This window comes from Urtica dioica, chromosome 3 (genome assembly GCF_054948205.1).
Source record: "Urtica dioica subsp. dioica isolate 48M chromosome 3, U.dioica_male_clone48M_v1_H2, whole genome shotgun sequence".
Classification (NCBI taxonomy): domain Eukaryota; kingdom Viridiplantae; phylum Streptophyta; class Magnoliopsida; order Rosales; family Urticaceae; genus Urtica; species Urtica dioica.
The window spans coordinates 3952683-3970329 of NC_142758.1; the positions used below are offsets into that span (position 1 = coordinate 3952683).

Below are 17647 nucleotides of genomic sequence, written 5' to 3' on the forward strand. Positions count from 1 at the left end.
ATCCTATGTCCTATTACCTATTCTGACTATTTTCGATGAGATTTAACAAGAAATTAGTTTAAAACTCACATTTTTCGACGTTTTGAGAGCTCGGGATTTCTGAGCATCACCGCCGCCAGAGATTGAAGCTTGTTTATCGTACGCCATCGTAGTATATCGTATTGAATTGTACATGGTCGTAATATATCGTATGGAATCGTATGAGATCGTACGGGTTTGATTTCGTTTTTTTCGAGTGAGTAGAGAGAGAGAGAGATAGCGGGCTTTTTTTTATTTCAAATGGTCTAAGGGTATTTTTGTCCGGTTTTGACTCAAAAGTCCATTTTCAGATATTTCATAAGTCCAAATTTGATATTTAATCAATTATTAAGCCCAATTAATGAAATTTCTCAATGATGTTGCATTGATGTTTGACAAAAGATAAAATCTAGGGCGTGTTTGGCACAGCTTTTTTAAGCCTGTTTTTGCTGTTAGCAAAAACCAAACTGCAATCTTACTGTTTGGTAAAACAGTTTTTAAAAAAAATTTCAAAAACGATTTAAAAAATTGTACATGAGTCACAAAAGCTAAGAATCTTAGCTTTTAGAAAAAGCGTTTTTGTATCTGATATAAAATTACTTTAATATCCTCACGTGATTATCCATAGCACTGTTAAATATTTATTTTATGTCTATTTTAGTCTTTTTACTATAGTATATTTATTTTACCAAACGCTAAATAAGTTTTTGTTACCAGCAACAACTGTTTTATAATCAGTTTACCAAACACTTGTCAATTTTTGAAAAAAACAGTTTTTTTCAAAAACTGAATCTAAAAGCACTTTTTTAAAAAACAAAGCTGTGCCAAACGAATACAACGAAAGTGCTGATGATTCCATTGTTTAGAAATTTTCCATCTAGGAATATTATTAAACGTTGGCTAGTTTGCCACGGTAAAAGAAATTTCAAAATTAATTATATTTTTGTTCAGCCGTTTTATTTCATTTCCTTCTCTCTCTCTCACCAAAAGTCGGATCGAAGCTGCGAATCGAATTCTCCATTTTCGATCTCGCTGCGTTTTTTCACCTAACCTTTCAACACATCGCCGGTGGCAAATCGCTGTCTTTAATCTTTTTTTTCATTGATAATAAACTTTCAAACTACCAATCGAAAAGTTTCACAGATTCAAATTTAAAAACAGCAAAAAGGCATCGTAGATCTTCATTGTCTCCGATCCATTTCGAAAATGGCGACAATGCAGAGCTTGATCGGTCTCGTAAACAGAATCCAAAGAGCGTGCACGGTCTTGGGTGACTATGGCGGCGAGGGAATGTCCCTGTGGGAAGCGCTGCCTTCGGTCGCTGTTGTCGGTGGTCAGGTTTGTTTATTTTCTTCTGATTAATTTGTTTTTGTAATTTTTAGGGTTTTAATTTCTCTATTTCTTATCGCATTATTCTACATTTCCGCAGAGTTCGGGTAAATCTTCGGTGTTGGAAAGCGTGGTGGGGAGAGATTTCTTACCTCGTGGATCTGGTATTGATTGCTTAAAATATTTTAGTTTGATTTGTGATCATTTTAATACGAAGATTAAATCAATTTGCAATATGTCAAAGGTTTTATCTTTTGAATAATGATTATGATTTGGTTAGCAAGTATTGAGCTCATTTATTTGAACTCGGACGGTAATTGAATGTAGCTAGCTGCTAGATAGCAAATAGAATAATTTTTTATTAGTTTCAACGAGATCCTCACTTTGAAAATTTGTGGTACTTTCGTTTTGGAGTTTCACTTTTTTTTTTTTCCAAGCTTTTTCTAATCTTTCTAAGCGGTCTATTTCTGTTATTCACCATAGATTTGAGGGTGCATTTTTTCGTCCCAAGGATAGAGTTTTACTTTTTTAATATTATTTATTATCTTTTAGAGTTCATAAATTAATCTGACTAAATTTTTTTGGGCCGCAAGGTATTGTCACACGGAGGCCATTGGTACTGCAGCTTCATCAAACAACCGATGGGTCAGATTATGCAGAGTTTCTTCATGCTCCAAGAAAGAAGTTCACTGATTTTGGTAGGTAAACTTTGAGAGGAAGTGTTTCATTGGTTGGGAAGATTATACATTGAGCGTTTTTTTTTTTTAATTTATGTTTATTTTTATGAATGCTCTTCGTCTTTGACTAATACATTTATTTTTCATTAACTTTTTTTGTCTATGCAGCTGCTGTGCGTAAGGAAATCCAAGATGAGACAGACCGTATAACTGGAAAATCAAAACAAATTTCCAACATTCCGATTCATCTTAGCATTTACTCTCCAAATGGTTTGTATTTTATCTCCATTTGTAGCGTTGGAGCTAAAATAATTGAAAAAAAGAAAATAGACCATGTTTCTATAATTGAATTTTTCTCATTTTTTTCTTACCTGTCCTACCTATTAAATCATTCATAGCCTGTTTATGATAACTTGTTCACAGCACCTAGTTACTTACTGATGGTGTATTTATTATGTAGAGAGTTGTAGAGGGTGCCGTCAAATTTTTTTTTTCTGTAAAAGCTTGTCATATTTACAGCTGTGGTAATAGTCAACATTTGTAAAAATCATATAGGTAAAACACTTGCAGTCATACTCTTTAAAAGTTGCAGAACATGGAAATAATCTTTATAATTTTTCTACACTATCTTAACCATGTCGTACTTAGTGGTTCAAAGCTTATATGTCCTTGCTCACCCCACTTATCCTCTTCCTTAAGTTTATTTACCAAATATTTGGCTAAATAGCAATCTCAAAGTGTAAATATGCTTATATACCTAATGGACCCTCTCCAGGAATTTTCTCATGGATACAACCCTTTACCTGAAGCGGAACATTTTACGAGTTCAAATTTTAGTTATACTATTTCTTTTAATTAATCACTTTGATTTGATTAGTTTGAATAGTTTTTGACCATTTTCATATTTTCTGGCAGTTGTAAACTTGACGCTCATAGATCTTCCTGGTTTGACTAAGGTTGCTGTAGGTAATCACCGTCTCTCTCTCTCTCTCTCTCTCTCTCTCTCTCTCTCTCACACACACACACACACGTGTCTGTGATTTACATGTCTCCATGTGATCACGGAAATCATGTATATACTCTATGTATGATTGGTGGTGGTGTTTCTCTCCCTTGTTACAAAATTGCTGAACTAATACACTATAACAACATTTTGACTTTTGCAGAGGGACAACAGGAGAGTATTGTTGAAGATATTGAAAACATGGTCCGTTCTTATGTTGAAAAGGTGAGCACTCATATTAAAAACTGGAACTTCTCACTTGGCTGTCTCACATATTAAAAAAAAAAAATGAGCTCTAGTTGTAAATAATCCTTGTCCAAATTAAGTCTTGAAACCCAGTTTCATTGCATATTAAAAAATGGAACTTCTCACTTGGCTGTCTCACATATTAAATAAAATTGAACTCTAGTTGTAAATAATCCTTGTCCAAATTAAGTCTTCAAACCCGTTTTCATCACCAACTGTCGATTGAGGCCTAGTAACTATCAGAGAGGGAAGCGTTCCTATATGTCATAGAAAACTGGTAATGAAATAAAATTGAGGAATAAGATTCAGTTTCCACGATTCAACTCTAGGCAACTGATTTAATCTCTTGTAGCTCTCAAAGTTGGGAAGTAGTCTATCATTATCTATGACCTGATCTTGTTACAGTAATTGTATGACCTCAATAGTTTATATTTTTTTTTTTTATTATCATAAGGATCAATGAAGATACTATTCAGCAGTTTTGCAGTATAGACACAAAAATATATAGATATGTATGTGTATGTCCATATTTAGTTTTTTTTTTTTTTTGTAATCATATTAATATATGTCATGTTATGTGATGGTGATGCTTACTTACAATGGATGCATGTTTTTCTGTTTCTCAGCCTAACTGCATCATATTGGCTATATCTCCTGCAAATCAAGATATTGCAACATCAGATGCCATAAAAATTGCAAGAGAAGTTGACCCCACAGGTAATTAACTGATATGTACAGTTTATGGGGCCAGATTACGTTTATCTCTCATCATTGATTATTATTTGGTTGATAAGAAAAATAATCACACGCTACCGTTATAATTCCATCTTCAGGTGAACGAACATTTGGTGTGGTCACAAAACTGGATCTAATGGACAAAGGGACCAATGCAGTGGATGTATGTTTCTTTGCCCTGATGCCTGGAATTAATATGACTTTATTTCAGTATTTACAATGCAAAATTTGATCTTCCATTTATTGCTTTCGTCCTCCTTGTACTTTAGGAACTTACTTGGTCAAGGATATTCCTATTGCAGTTATTCAGATGATCCATCAAATTATCTCGTGTTGTCATTCTAATTTAATATTTTCATGCTCCTAACGCCTATCTTAATATTATTTTTATTTGTTTTTGTTGGGTTACATATGTGGTCCATGGAGAGCTCTGTTTTGTTTTTATCATTATTTTTAAAGAAAATTTTAATTTGTCAAGTTAACATGTATTATTTTTGTTTTACCAATGTTTCGGATCTTACCAATGTCAAACGATAATGTTTGTTTCCTATGAATATTAAAGGTTCTTGAAGGACGACAATACAGGTTGCAACATCCATGGGTTGGAGTTGTGAACCGTTCGCAGGCTGATATAAACAAGCATGTTGATATGATGGCTGCTCGTAGAAAGGAACGGGAATACTTTCAAACTAGCCCTGAGTATGGGCACTTGGCACATAAGATGGGTGCAGAATATCTTGCAAAACTTTTATCCAAGGTCATATTATATCAGCGATATCTTTTACTTTATTTTTCTTTTTCTCAAGAATGTAAATTCACCTTCCTCTTGCCACCCCTGTTTCTTAATCTTCACATTCCACTTATCAGCATTTGGAGAGTGTCATCAGACAGCGCATACCAAGTATCATTTCTTTAATTAATAAGACCATTGATGAGCTGAATGCGGAGTTGGATAGAATTGGCAGGCCAATAGCAGTAGACTCTGGGGTAATGATTCGGACCTTGATCTGTTTCTTGCTTGTGAACTAACTTAGAAAGATAACTTAAAATCAAATTTTATTGTTGCAGGCCCAGCTTTACACTATATTAGAACTTTGCCGTGCATTTGATCGGGTGTTTAAGGAACACTTAGATGGAGGGTATGTTTCTTGACCTCTATATTGGATTGCAAGTACCATAGAAAGAGTTATGTTTCGCTTCATATTTCCAATGCTAACTTTTTTTTAATAAAACCATTGGATCATTAGGAATTTTATTTTAAACAACTTAATGGCTGAGAAAAGATAAATGCATGAGTAGCTTAGCTTAGGGCGATATCAGTTATTGGTTGAAACATTCCCCCTCCTTTTTCTTTTCTTGTTGGAAAGTGAAATTGACTTGTTATAAATATTGTACTGAAACGTGCTTGTGTACTTCAGGCGACCCGGTGGAGATCGAATTTACGGGGTTTTCGATCATCAATTACCAGCTGCTTTGAAAAAACTGCCCTTTGATCGGCATCTCTCAACAAAAAATGTTCAGAGAGTTGTTTCTGAAGCAGATGGTTATCAGCCCCACTTGATTGCGCCAGAGCAAGGATATAGGAGGCTCATTGATGGATCTATTGGATTTTTTAAAGGACCTGCCGAAGCCTCTGTTGATGCGGTAAATATATCACATACATCCCTATTCAATAAATGAATTTATGATACTTTAAGGACACTTGTATCTCCTGGATCAAAATTTAACATTATTATCATTTCTTGACAAAAATAAAAATAATATGAATTCATGATTAAAAAATTGTACTTTCCCTTATAGGAACCATAAAAAGAATAATCTTTCTAGCTTTAGAAATCAAATTTGGAACAAGCTATTGTTCCATTAGTTATTTGATAGAAAAGAGATGTCACATTACAGTTTTTGTTTTGTTTCTTAATTTTCTATGCAACTTTATCGTGTACTATTTTGTATGACCCCAAATGATTAATTTGGCTTCATTCTGTGCTCTTATTAGGTGCACCACGTTCTGAAAGAGCTTGTACGGAAGTCTATTGCTGAAACTGAGGTAAGTTTTTTTCTTTTCTTTTCAGAATATGTTAGTTGGTTTTTTTAGTTGCAACAACAGCTATTTTGTTTATGTGCTCAAGAATTTAACAATAGATTTCACATCCGCAACAAAGTGATGATATGGTCTGAAATCTGGACCTAATTTTTTTTGAATTGTACCAACCTCGTGGCTCTGATGACAATTGCAGGAGCTGAAACGATTTCCTACACTTCAAGCCGACATATCAGCTGCCACAACAGAAGCTCTAGAAAGATTTCGGGATGACAGTAGGAAAACAGTTTTAAGACTGGTGGATATGGAGTCCAGCTACTTAACTGTGGACTTCTTCCGGAAACTTCACCTTGAACCTGAGAAAAACCCAAATCCAGCTGGACCAAATGCAGATCGTTACTCAGATAACCATTTCAGAAGAATCGGTATTTCGTTATTTTTACCTCATCATGCCAATAGCCATGTTATTCCTTCTAAAAGAAAATGTCCATGTTTTTCCTGATTGATGCATTCAGGCTTTAAGCCTCCGATGGAAGTGGCTTGGAATAAATTGTTTTACCAAATTTTGTTTTTTAGTAATTTGGAATGAATTAACTTGCATACTGGATTCGATCCGAACGTTTAACTGTCACTAGTAAATGGGAGTAAAACTTTTTTTTGGCATCAAAATGAGAGTTTAACTACTGATATTGACTCTTGTCTTCTTATGTATCAGGATCGAATGTGAGTGCGTATATTAATATGGTGTTAGAGACACTGAAAAATTCAATTCCCAAGGCTGTAGTCTATTGTCAAGTTCGGGAAGCTAAGAGATCTCTGCTAAGCAACTTCTATGCTCAAGTTGGGAGGAGAGAGGTAAAGTTGTACTTTTTGTCTATTGTAGTTGAAAATTCATAGCTCCACATACAAAAGCCAGCAATGTTGCATCTGAATAATAGATTAGATTTTATAATCACTAAGAGTTAAGATACCTGAAAGTTGCAAGTCTAAATCTAAAAGGAGTATTCAGTAGAAACAACGATTTGTGTGTAGTGTTTCTCTGGAATTAAAAGAAAAAACAGTTTCAGAACAAACTGACGATTAATTTTATCCGCGTAATTTCAAGGAAAAAAAAAAAACCTAGAATTGATTGCAGATAGCCCAGTTTTAGCAATGAACTTTTAATAACAGCCAACTATAGCTTTTATAACCGACTATCAACAATCGATCAGTAAAATTATACCCTAATAACTATCCAGTTAAGGATGAGAAACAGGTTTCCCTTTCCCATGACGAAAGTCAATTGTTTTTACACATGCATTACTTTCTAACAGTAAACTAAGGCATAAAATTCGCGAGAACTAACCCCAAAAAAAGGATAACAGGAAAAATTTGTTTCTGGACATGCAACGAAAAATTTATCGGTGAGTCTGAAGTTTTTATTAATACTTTTAACTATAATGTGCAGAAGGAGAAGCTAGGTGCGATGCTGGACGAGGACCCATCATTGATGGAGAAGCGAGCTACCATTGCTAAACGTCTCGACCTTTACAAGTCTGCAAGAGACGAGATTGATTCTGTTGCATGGAAATGATGATCAATCCCTTATTCATGTTGCATGAACATTTAAGTATAGAAATCTCCACTTAGAAATTAGTATTTGAAATCGGAAGAAAAAAAAGGAACTTACACTGCTGAAATTGTTCTCATTCAGCCTTTTGAATCACACGGTTTTTCCCATTTTTATCCCTTTCTCATTATTGGCAGGGTATTGAATACTGGGTGTAAGATTAGTCATTAATTATTTTTGCCTCACATTCATAATACAGAACGATTTTTTTAATATATATATGTATGAATTTACTTCCATGAACCCTATCTTACTTTATAAAAATATTATTCTTATTATTATATTTTTTTTTACTCTATTGCGGCTCGCTTTTGCCTTGGCTGAAATTGCATGTCCAGGACCACAATTTCAAGAAACGACCCATTTTGTAATCACTTGATTGGGACGTTGAACCTTAAGCGAAGCGAATCAGCGCCGTCACTGCGGAAATGGTTTCAAGCTCACAATACACACCTCCCTTGCGTTTGCTTAGCCTTCAATACCGGCGTTGTAGCGGGGCCTTTGATTTGCAATAACCGCCTCTTACAGACAAAGATTGGACTCTAAACGTCTACTTCATAGCAATATCAATCATATATGTATGCATTTGTTTATTCAAAAAGTCAGATCTTTATGAACGTGTCTTGTGGTAAACAAGATGGATTGCAAATCACCTCAAGATGATGGGTTGGTATATAAGAAGAAGTCATAAACAGGCAAGATATATGTAATGTGTTTCTGTTACAATTTCGGACAAGTACATTTGGAAAGAAGCTAATTATGTCAACAAATACACATTTCAATCACTATCTACAAGACCCTTCCACGTAAACACAAACGATCCTCTAATTCGATACCAAGAGCCAAACGAACAAGAAACACGAGTACAAAAAAAAAAAAAAAAAAAAAAAGGAGCAACATAACAAGTATTATGTAGCCTAGTCACTCACTATTAATAAGTATAACGTAAGTTTAGCAATCCTATTATATGCTCTAAATGTGTACAAAAACGTGTTCTTTTTACAACATATTACAGACGCAAAACAAAATATAAAAATCGGAGATGATCAGAGGTCATCAAAGGTCGGAGTCTTGCCTGCTCGCCAAGCAGAGCTCGTGCAGTTCGTTGAGTATCCACTCCTGGCCCGTGTGTCCCCCCAAGACCAGCACGCGGGTCCCACCGACGACGCAAGTGCTGTGACCCCAAGCGAGCTTCGGCGGGTGGCCCGGGACGGTGAGAGTCCTCCACGAGGGCTTCTCTTCGGCCGGGTCGAGAATGAAGAGCTGAGACGGGGAGTGCAGACCCGCGATGGAGCCCCCGAAGACGATGACCCTCCCGCACGGCATGCTGACGGCCACGTGGTCCAGCCTCGGCGGAGGCGGCGCGGCGCCGCCCCCGCCCTCCACGAGCCTCCAGCGCGGCTCCTCGTCTTCGAGGTCGACGGTGAAGGCCTCGCCCGAGCGCAGCCTCAGGTTCCCGCTCTTGGCGAGGCCGCCGAACATGAGGATCTTCGTGCGCCCGTACACCGACAGCGAGTGGCCGAGCCTCGACGGCGGGGCCGCCGCGGCCCGGATCTCCCTCCACGCCGGCTTCTCATCCGCGAGGTCCAACAGGAACGTGTCCCCGAGGAGGACCCCCGCGTGGGTGCAACCCCCCGAGACGACGAGCTTCGACCCCTCGACGGTGCACGAGCTGTGCCACGACCTCGGGAGCGGCGGGCTCCCGCCCGAGACCTCCCTCCACGTGGGCCGCTTGGCGTCGAGGTCGAGGACGAACACGTCGTTGAGTAGCCCTTGACGGCCGCACCCGCCGAACACGACGAGCCACGAGCCGTTCAGGCACGAGAGCGTGTGGCCCCACCGCCCCGGCGGGGCCGACTGGACCGCCACGCGGCGCCACTCGGGCTCCGCCGCGCCCAGGTTGAGCACGAACGTGTCGTCCATCGGCTGCATGTTCGCCCCCTCGCCCCCGAACAGGACGAGCCGGTTCCCGGCCGCGCAGGCGCTGAAGTTGCACCGCGACGGCTCCACCGCCCCCCCGACCCTCAGTTTCCGCCACCGCACCGCCTCGAGGGTCGTCAGCTCCCTCGCCAGCCGGCCCCACCCGAGCCTCTTCGTCACGAGCTCCAACGCGCCCGTGACCTCTCTCCCCCACGCGTTCTCGCACGCCATCTTCCGCATCTGCTCGTTCTTCGTCAGCTTCCGGATCCTCCGGCACGCCGACCCGATCGACGCCACGTCCCTCGGAGTCAGCCGCGACAGTATGTTGTGGGCCAACACCTCGTCCGAGAGCTCGAGGAACCCGCACGCCTGCCCGCCCGCGCACGCGTACCTGCCCGCCTCGTCGAACTCTCCGCCGCAGGTTTCCTTGAAAACGGGGTACGACAAACGGTTCACGTCCGTTTTCGCTTCCGAAAACACTTGGATGCCGATGATGTGCGTCATCGTTCCGTCGTCGTCGCGTATCGGTGCGAGTCTTAACGTGTTGACCAAGGGCGTTCCGTCTTTACTGAAGTTGAGGATCTCGCCCTGGAATTCAACTCCTTCGTCCAGGCATCTTCTAATCTCGGAGACTACAACGGGGTCGACTAGAGGGTGTCTACGTTGCGCACGACGGTCTCTATACTGTAAGAACCGACTGGAAAATGAAACATTTGCGTACACGTTACAACAAAATAAATGCGATATTATGAAGCACAAGAAGGTCTAAGCCATAATATATGAGGTGGAGGTCAAAGGAACAAGTACAAAATATGAAGCAAAGACAGGACAAACGATCGAGATCTAGTTTTGGAATATCTATTTTCCAACTGGACAACTCACGACATAGCATTGATCTGGATCACAACTTCTTCCTTATCCTAACCTGCGCCTAGAAGATATTTTCATTTCTATTTTTAAGATAATTTGTATATATCCCACATAATTAAGACACCAAAATTTGGAGATTTGCTAGATAGCAAACCTTTTTTAAATTTTAAGTAAGTAGCCATGGTGATGTAGCATTTTTGGCATTCCATTTATGCCCTTGGAATCTAATGATTATTAACGACTATTTACAATTATTAATGTCTTTTTCGTTTTGTTAATAAAGTCTCGTGGCTATTTACTTAAACTTAACTAAAAGCTAATTATATGGCCAAACTTGAGTTTTCATATCGCTATATATATCTATAGAGCCCTTATTTTTTTATATAACAGCGTTCTTAAAAAAAGGAAATAAGAATTACCCACCATTTTCACGTTTCATTGAAATGACAATAAGCAGCAACAATTCCGTTTCACAAGAAAAAATCAAATTCATCCGAGTTCAAGAAGTCTATTTTTGTTACCGAATCTAAAGATAAAGTCAGTCATGTCACTGTAGAAAACCAGGTAGAGCGTTCCCTTTTTTCAAATAAAGAAGAATTATTGTCAACACCAATGGTCTAATATTCGTCTAAAACTGAAAAACCAGGGAAATGAGAAACACGTTCAAACTTGCACCGTTCATTCGTTTAACGCGCCTATTATTGATTGTCAAAATACGAGGACTTGAAAAATGGAGCATTGAAAATTATTGAACTTGTAAATTGGCGAATAAATTAAGACCAATACGTACTCTGTTTCCAAGTTAAGACTCTTAGGTATACAGGATTATCCATAAGCAACTATAAGACTGTTCAACAACAATGCCAACAAAAAGAAAAAGGAAAAAACAACAGCTCGCCATAGCATAGCAAAACAGAGTAGGCCTAATCAAACAGTTTCCCAGGTTTGAAGAAAAGCAATCACAAATTTTAGAAAAACAGAAAGCAAAAAGAAGAAAGTCCAATTCTCGTCTATGAAAACACAACAAGAAATCGACAAAAGCAAAACAGATTTTTTTTATATTATATATTTTTGCTGGTGATTGAAGATTCCGTTGTGATTTAAAATAAAAATAAAAAAGAAACTCTACAGGTACGAGAAATAAGGATATAAAAAATATGTTCACCAGTTTCTACCGAGGACCTCGTCGGCGCGATAGCCGGTGAAGATCTCGAAGACCTTGTTGACGTAGATGATCGGGAAATCGGGGTCAAGGGCGTCGGAGACCACGAACGACGTCGGAGCCACTGGATAGAACAAAATCCCTGCTTCTGATAGAAGCTCTACATCGCCGTCTTCTCGTTCCTCATCTGCCTCTGCTCGGCTCGCCACTCTGAGCCTCTTCCCTGAGCTGTCTCCCTTACCTTCCTCTTCTCTTTCTTCTTCACTTCCTCCGGCGACTTTCTCCGCCATTAATGGTCTCTCTTCCCTCCCCGATGAATTGGAAATCGAAGCAGTGGTTACTCACAGACTGCAAAGTCAGTTCCACAAGATATTTTGTTGTATCCAATATTTATATTAGTTTCAAGTTGTCTTATCAAATATGCCTTGTTTAGCTGTCCAAATTTCAAAAATACCCTTCCTTAAGATATTTTGTAATGTGGTTTCGAGGCTTTTGTTTGGCAAGGGAGGAAAAAAGTGCGAACCGGTGAAAATTGGATCCATTCTGTGTGGGGAAAAAAACGTACCACATCCTATCATATCACGTTCCATGCGTTAAATGTAATTTTCACATCCTATCACGTTTCATGTGTTAACCAGCGAAAAATGGAAAAATTTAGGTATACACGATCACATAAAACTCAAAATTTAGATTTTATTGGAAAGTATCAAAAAATAGAAATACATGGTTAATTGTGCAAAAATTGTTAGGATTTGGGCCTTAAATAAGAGCTTAATTTAATACAATAATCACAAGAACAATAGACACACAATTTTACAGTGATTCACACTCGTGAGAGCTACATTTCGGAGGAAAAAACAAATCCTAGATTTATTTTCTCTTTTCTCTTCTTTTTTTCTACAAAGAAAGTTAGAGTTTTTTGGTTCTCAACCGCCCTCATCCTTCTAAGGAGTGAGACACCACTTTCCAGTGTTTTCCGACGTAGGGGGAGATGGGAGCTTTGACCATCTTCTCTAAACCATCACTTTTGGGGCATTTCACGTCATTCTCGTCGGATTCCACCTCGCCCATCCCATCGGATTCCGCCGGTGTTCGGATTCGGTCTCATCTTTGCCGCCTCTATCTCCAACCCTCTCGACGATGTCGTTACAATCATCCTTGAACGAATATGAGAAATTGTAAAAAAACCTTTCTTTGATATTACTGTGGCACATTGATTACATGACAGAGGCGTGTATATATACACGAATAAGAACATTGAGAATAACAAGGAAATAAAAGCAATAGATGACAACATCCACCCAAAGACATGACCAATCAGGAAAAGGAATAAAAAGCATCTCTAAGACTATTGGACCATGCTGGTAACGGCAGGATTAGCTGGTACAATTATGTCAACATTCAATTGTCATTGACAGATGGCCATGTTGTGGATTGATGACGTGGCGGGGCTATAGGAGTGCATGGGCTTGGTTGTGTCTGTTTGGGCTTGATGGTTAACATCCCTCCTCAATTCAAGCGGCTGGAAAGAAACAACATTGAGTTTCTTTCGCAGGTAAGAGAAGAATTGACCACCCAAGGGCTTGGTGAGGATGTCTGCATTTTGATCTATTGCAGGGACGTGTTGAACAGCTAGCTCCTTCGCGATGACTTTTTCCCGAACAAAATAGAGGTCTAACTCCATGTGTTTTATTCGAGAGTGAAGAACGGGATTGGCTGACAAGGACACAGTGCTGAGATTATCGACCCAAATGATCGGTGGCCGAGATGAGCAGATCCGTTGTTCTTGAAGGAGAGATTGTAACCAAAGTATTTCCGCTGTAGTGTGTGCGAGGCTCCGATATTCTACCTCCGTGCTCGAGCGAGAGACAGTTGGTTGCTTTTTAGAGCACCAAGTAAGGAGATTCTGCCCGAGGTAAACACAAAAGCCAGAGGTGGAGCGGCGATCATCCGGATCAGTAGCCCAATCGGAGTCGGAGAAGGCAGTGAGAATGAGATGAGATGGCTGACAAAAACGGAGGCCAAGGTGGCGTGTCCCGGCAAGGTAGCGAAGAATCCATTTGACAACATTCCAGTGAGTGGTTAAGGGATTGTGCATGAATTGGCTAACCTTGTTGACGTTGAAGGCAATGTCGGGTCGGGTGATTGTGGCGTATTGGAGACCTCCAACTAGGCTGAGATAAGCCATGATGTTATCGATAGGGTCACCGCGTGTTTTTGGAGAGAGGCAGACCGGTGACCATCGGTGTGGAGACGTTGTTGGCGTTGCTCATGTCAGCACGAGCTAAGAGGTCGATGATGTATTGTTCTTGCGAGAAGATCAACTCGGAGCCACGACGGACAACTTGTATGCCCAGAAAGTAGTTCAGTTCACCGAGGTCTTTGAGTGAAAAATCTTTCCCGATGAGAGAAATGAGAGCCTCAATTTCGTCGTCGTTGTTTCCGGTTATGATGATGTCGTCGACGTAGATGAGGAAGAAAATGGTTGATGTTCTCCGAAACCGAAGGAACAAGGACGTGTCGGCTTTTTAGGGTGTGAAGCCGAGGCCGAGGAGTGAAGAGCTAAGGCGAGCAAACCAGGCTCGGGGTGCTTGTTTTAACCCGTAAAGAGCCTTGTGGAGGCGACAAACAAGTTGAGGTTGATGTAGAGTTGAAAACCCGGGTGGTTGTTATAGATAAACCTCCTCATTTAAGACACCATGGAGAAATGCATTATCTACGTCAAGTTGCCGAAGAGTCCACGGTGGGCTAACGCAACGGTGAGTACAGTTCGGATTGTGGCTTGTTTGACAACCGGGCTGAATGTCTCGTCGAAGTCGAAGCCGGGAGTTTGATGGAAACCTTTGGCCACGAAGCGAGCTTTATAGCGGGCGATGGAACCGTCGGCTCGCCGTTTTATTTTGAAGATCCATTTGCTGCCAACGACGGTGCGGTTTGCCAGTAGAGTAGTGAGTGACCACGTGTGGTTTTTGTGGAGGGCTTGTAACTCATTCTTCATGGCATCCACCCAATGCAGGGATTGAAGGGCTTCAAGGTCACTGCGTGGTTCACGTTGGTGGAGATCGCTAATTTCTTGGAAGACTTTAGGCTTGTAAACACCGTCTTTGGAGCGAGTTATCATGGGATGGGCGTTGCTTGTACTCACAGGTGGTTGGGCGAGGCTGCTCTCTTCAGTTGTGTCTTGGGAAGGGTCAGCAGCAACATGCGATACCGTATCGGAGTCAGAGACGCTGTCCATTTGGGTAGGGACTTGTTGTGGTGTCGAGGTAGAGACTTGTTGTGTTGTCGAGGTAGGGACTTGTTGGTCTTGTGGTGGATCAGCGACATGCGCTTGTTTGGTGGTTTTCGGTGGTAGAGGTGGCATCGAAACCGAGGGCGACGGTTGAAAGTGAAAGCGCCGATACATGTGTTCGGTGTGGATTTCAGAGGTGGCTTGATCTTGTGGGGCTGAAGCATATGGGAACAAAGTTTCATAAAAAATAACATGCCGTGAAACATATAATCTTCCTTCCGGGGAGAGACATTTATAGCCTTTGTATTGGTTACTATAGCCAAGAAAAGTGCATGTTTTGGATCTGAATTCCAGTTTATGTTTGTTGTAAAGGGCGTAGGAGAGGGTAACATGCACAACCAAAAGATTTTAGACGGGTATAGTCGGGTTTAGAGTTAAAGAGTACCTCAACAGGAGTTCCGTGCTGCAGATTTGGTGTCGGGAGTCTGTTGATGAGATAGACTGCAGTTGTGAAAGCATCATCCCAAAATTTTAGGGGTAGATTTGACTGAGAAAGAAGCGTGAGGCCTGTTTCGACTATGTGACGGTGTTTGCGCTCAGCAACACCATTTTTGTTCTGGTGTGTGAGTGCATGACGTCCTATGGTGAATGCCTGAAATTTTTAGGTGGTTTTGTAAAGCTTGGAATTCCCCTCCCCAATCAGACTGTAAATTTTTTATCTTTTTGCCTAATTGGTTTCCTACAAGTTTTTGAAAATGTATGAAAACATTATGAACATCTGATTTGAGCATTAAGAGGTATAACCATGTGAATTTAGAGAATGCATCAATAAAACTCACGTAATAACGAAAACCATTTCTAGAGACTATTGGTGAAGCCCCCCATAAATCAGAATGTATAAGCTGAAGTGGTTCTGTGTAAGTGGTTTGAGCAGGAGAAAATGGTAGCTTGTGAGCCTTTGCTTTAATACAATGACAACAAAACTCAGTTTCCTTTTTTTATGACTTAACATTAAAACAAGTCTTAAGAACACGATCTACAACTTCAAAGAAGGGATGTCCCAAACGTTGGTGGCAGGTGTTGACAGAAACTTTAGTGACATCTTTGATTGAATGAAAACACACTAGATATTGAGAAATGGCCGAAACAGGTGGCCTTTTAGAAAAATGCAATGAATAGGGTTCTGGTGAGGTTTTTTATGGTGAAGTGTGGATGTGAAACTTGTACAGTCCATCTTCAAGACTCCCCTGCAGCAGGATGGCCCCCGTTGCTCGATCCTTCACAGAGCAGACATGTGAGTGGAACTCAAAGAAAACAGAATTGTCAAGACAAAATTGGGAAACATTGAGTAAGTTGCGGGTGATATCAGAGACATGTAAAAGGTTCTTTAGAGAGAAGGTACGATTATGGGTTTTGAAGGAGGAAGATCCAAGGTGAGAAATGATTAAACCTGCACCATTGCCCATGTGAAGGCGGCTTGTTCATGTGTACTCCGACCCCATGTTGAGGGTTGTTGAGATCATGAGTAACGTGGTTTGTGGCGCCAGAGTCCGGGAACCAATTACCATCAAGAGTGGTGTATGGTGTAGCCAGCATTGCAGTCATATGACCATTGGTGAAGTCTCTGTGGTTGGATTGAAGAGAGCAGCCTCCATGTGTTTGGTTGTTTGAGTAACCACTGTTGGATGAGCCTTCGGAGTAAGTGTTATTTCCCTGGAAGCTGGAGTCGAAACGATAGAAGCATCGTTGAACCGTATGTCCCTGACGACCACACAGTTGGCACACCACACTTCGACCTCCTGTGCGACCGCCTCTGTTCCTGCCGTCGGTTGCTCGGTTCGAGCCTCGAGATCCTCGATTGTAGCCGGTATTGTTGGTCGAGTGATAGTTGTTGCTGGCTGGGACTGCTTTCCTGGGCTGAAATGAGAGGTTGGCCATTGGGGAAGAGCCATCAGAGTTTACTGTGGTAGAGATAATGGGCTCTAGACGCATCTCGAAGCTTTGCAGAAGAGCACCTAGGTCTCGGAGAGAGTAGGCGTCAGGTTGAGAGGTCAGGGTTACAATGACAGGATCATATTCGTGTCCGAGGCCGGACAGGATATGAAGGATCTGATCTTCCTCAGTGAGTGGGTATCCAGCAGAGGCAAGGATATCAGTGTATGACTTCATTTTGGTTAGGTATTCTTGGATGGTCATGGTTCCCTTTTTTTGGGTTTGGATTTGTAGTTTGTAATGCATGATTTTGGCTTTGGACTGGGTAGCATAGGTGCGATCAAGAGCATCCCATACAGCATGAAAGGTTTAATTTCCAACTAAGTCAACAAGGATGGATTCAGAGATGGAGGTAAGGAGCCAACCCATTAGGAGTTGGTCCTGGCGTAGCCATGAGAAATAGTTTGGGTTAGGAGTGGTTGGTGAAGGGAAGGTGTTTTGTGGGTTTGGAGCAGGTAGTGTTTGTGGTGGAGGGGTTTCTCTGCCAAAGAGGAAATTTTCTAGGCCATATCCTCGAGCGGCGGCGAGGACTTGTTGACGCCAAAGGAGATAGTTGGCTTCAGTGAGTCTGAGGGAGATTGCTTGGTTTTGGGGTTGAATGACTTGAATGGGAAGAGGGGGAGGAATTTCGGCCAACACTGGTAAGGGTTCTCCATTTTGGACAACATCAGAGTTTTCCATTTTAATGGACTATATTAATGAGCCAATGGCTCTGATACCATGAACGAATATGGGAAATTGTAAAAAAAAAACCTTTCTTTGATATTACTGTGGCACATTTATTACATGACAGAGGCGTGTAACACAAATAAG

The 17647-nt window shown here is 40.8% G+C and overlaps 2 protein-coding genes and 1 non-coding gene across 3 annotated transcripts; 1 reads left to right on the forward strand and 2 right to left on the reverse strand.

Annotated features, from left to right (window-relative positions):
- Positions 1-933: 933 nt before the first annotated feature.
- On the forward strand, positions 934-7895 carry DL1C (DYNAMIN-like 1C). Its single transcript, XM_089608880.1, has 16 exons — positions 934-1356; positions 1448-1511; positions 1941-2045; positions 2193-2294; positions 2940-2990; positions 3191-3252; positions 3900-3990; positions 4107-4171; positions 4571-4765; positions 4876-4995; positions 5077-5147; positions 5427-5652; positions 6005-6055; positions 6246-6474; positions 6765-6904; positions 7497-7895. The coding sequence occupies exons 1-16, from the start codon at positions 1225-1227 to the stop codon at positions 7620-7622; spliced, it is 1830 nt and encodes a 609-aa protein (XP_089465006.1). The 5' UTR covers positions 934-1224; the 3' UTR covers positions 7623-7895.
- Positions 7896-8361: 466 nt separating this feature from the next.
- On the reverse strand, positions 8362-11992 carry FKF1 (flavin-binding, kelch repeat, f box 1). The gene is made up of 2 exons (XM_089608985.1): positions 11614-11992; positions 8362-10275 (listed from the first exon to the last, which is right to left on the reverse strand). Exons 1-2 carry the CDS (start codon positions 11898-11900, stop codon positions 8715-8717), a joined length of 1848 nt encoding a protein of 615 aa, XP_089465111.1. The 5' UTR covers positions 11901-11992; the 3' UTR covers positions 8362-8714.
- Positions 11993-16833: 4841 nt separating this feature from the next.
- LOC149402136 (small nucleolar RNA Z247) lies at positions 16834-16972 on the reverse strand. Its single transcript, XR_016296255.1, has one exon. It is a non-coding gene; the product is annotated as a small nucleolar RNA Z247 (small nucleolar RNA).
- Positions 16973-17647: the final 675 nt, after the last annotated feature.

Bases quoted from the DNA above. Each gene is read 5' to 3' on its own strand.
- DL1C (XM_089608880.1), top strand. From the start codon at position 1,225: ATGGCGACAATGCAGAGCTTGATCGGTCTCGTAAACAGAATCCAAAGA. The intron at 1,357-1,447 runs GTTTGTTTATTT...ACATTTCCGCAG, and splicing joins TCGCTGTTGTCGGTGGTCAG to AGTTCGGGTAAATCTTCGGT. The intron at 1,512-1,940 runs GTATTGATTGCT...TTGGGCCGCAAG, and splicing joins TTTCTTACCTCGTGGATCTG to GTATTGTCACACGGAGGCCA.
- FKF1 (XM_089608985.1), bottom strand. From the start codon at position 11,900: ATGGCGGAGAAAGTCGCCGGAGGAAGTGAAGAAGAAAGAGAAGAGGAA. The intron at 10,276-11,613 runs GTGAACATATTT...TTCATTTTCCAG, and splicing joins GAGGTCCTCGGTAGAAACTG to TCGGTTCTTACAGTATAGAG.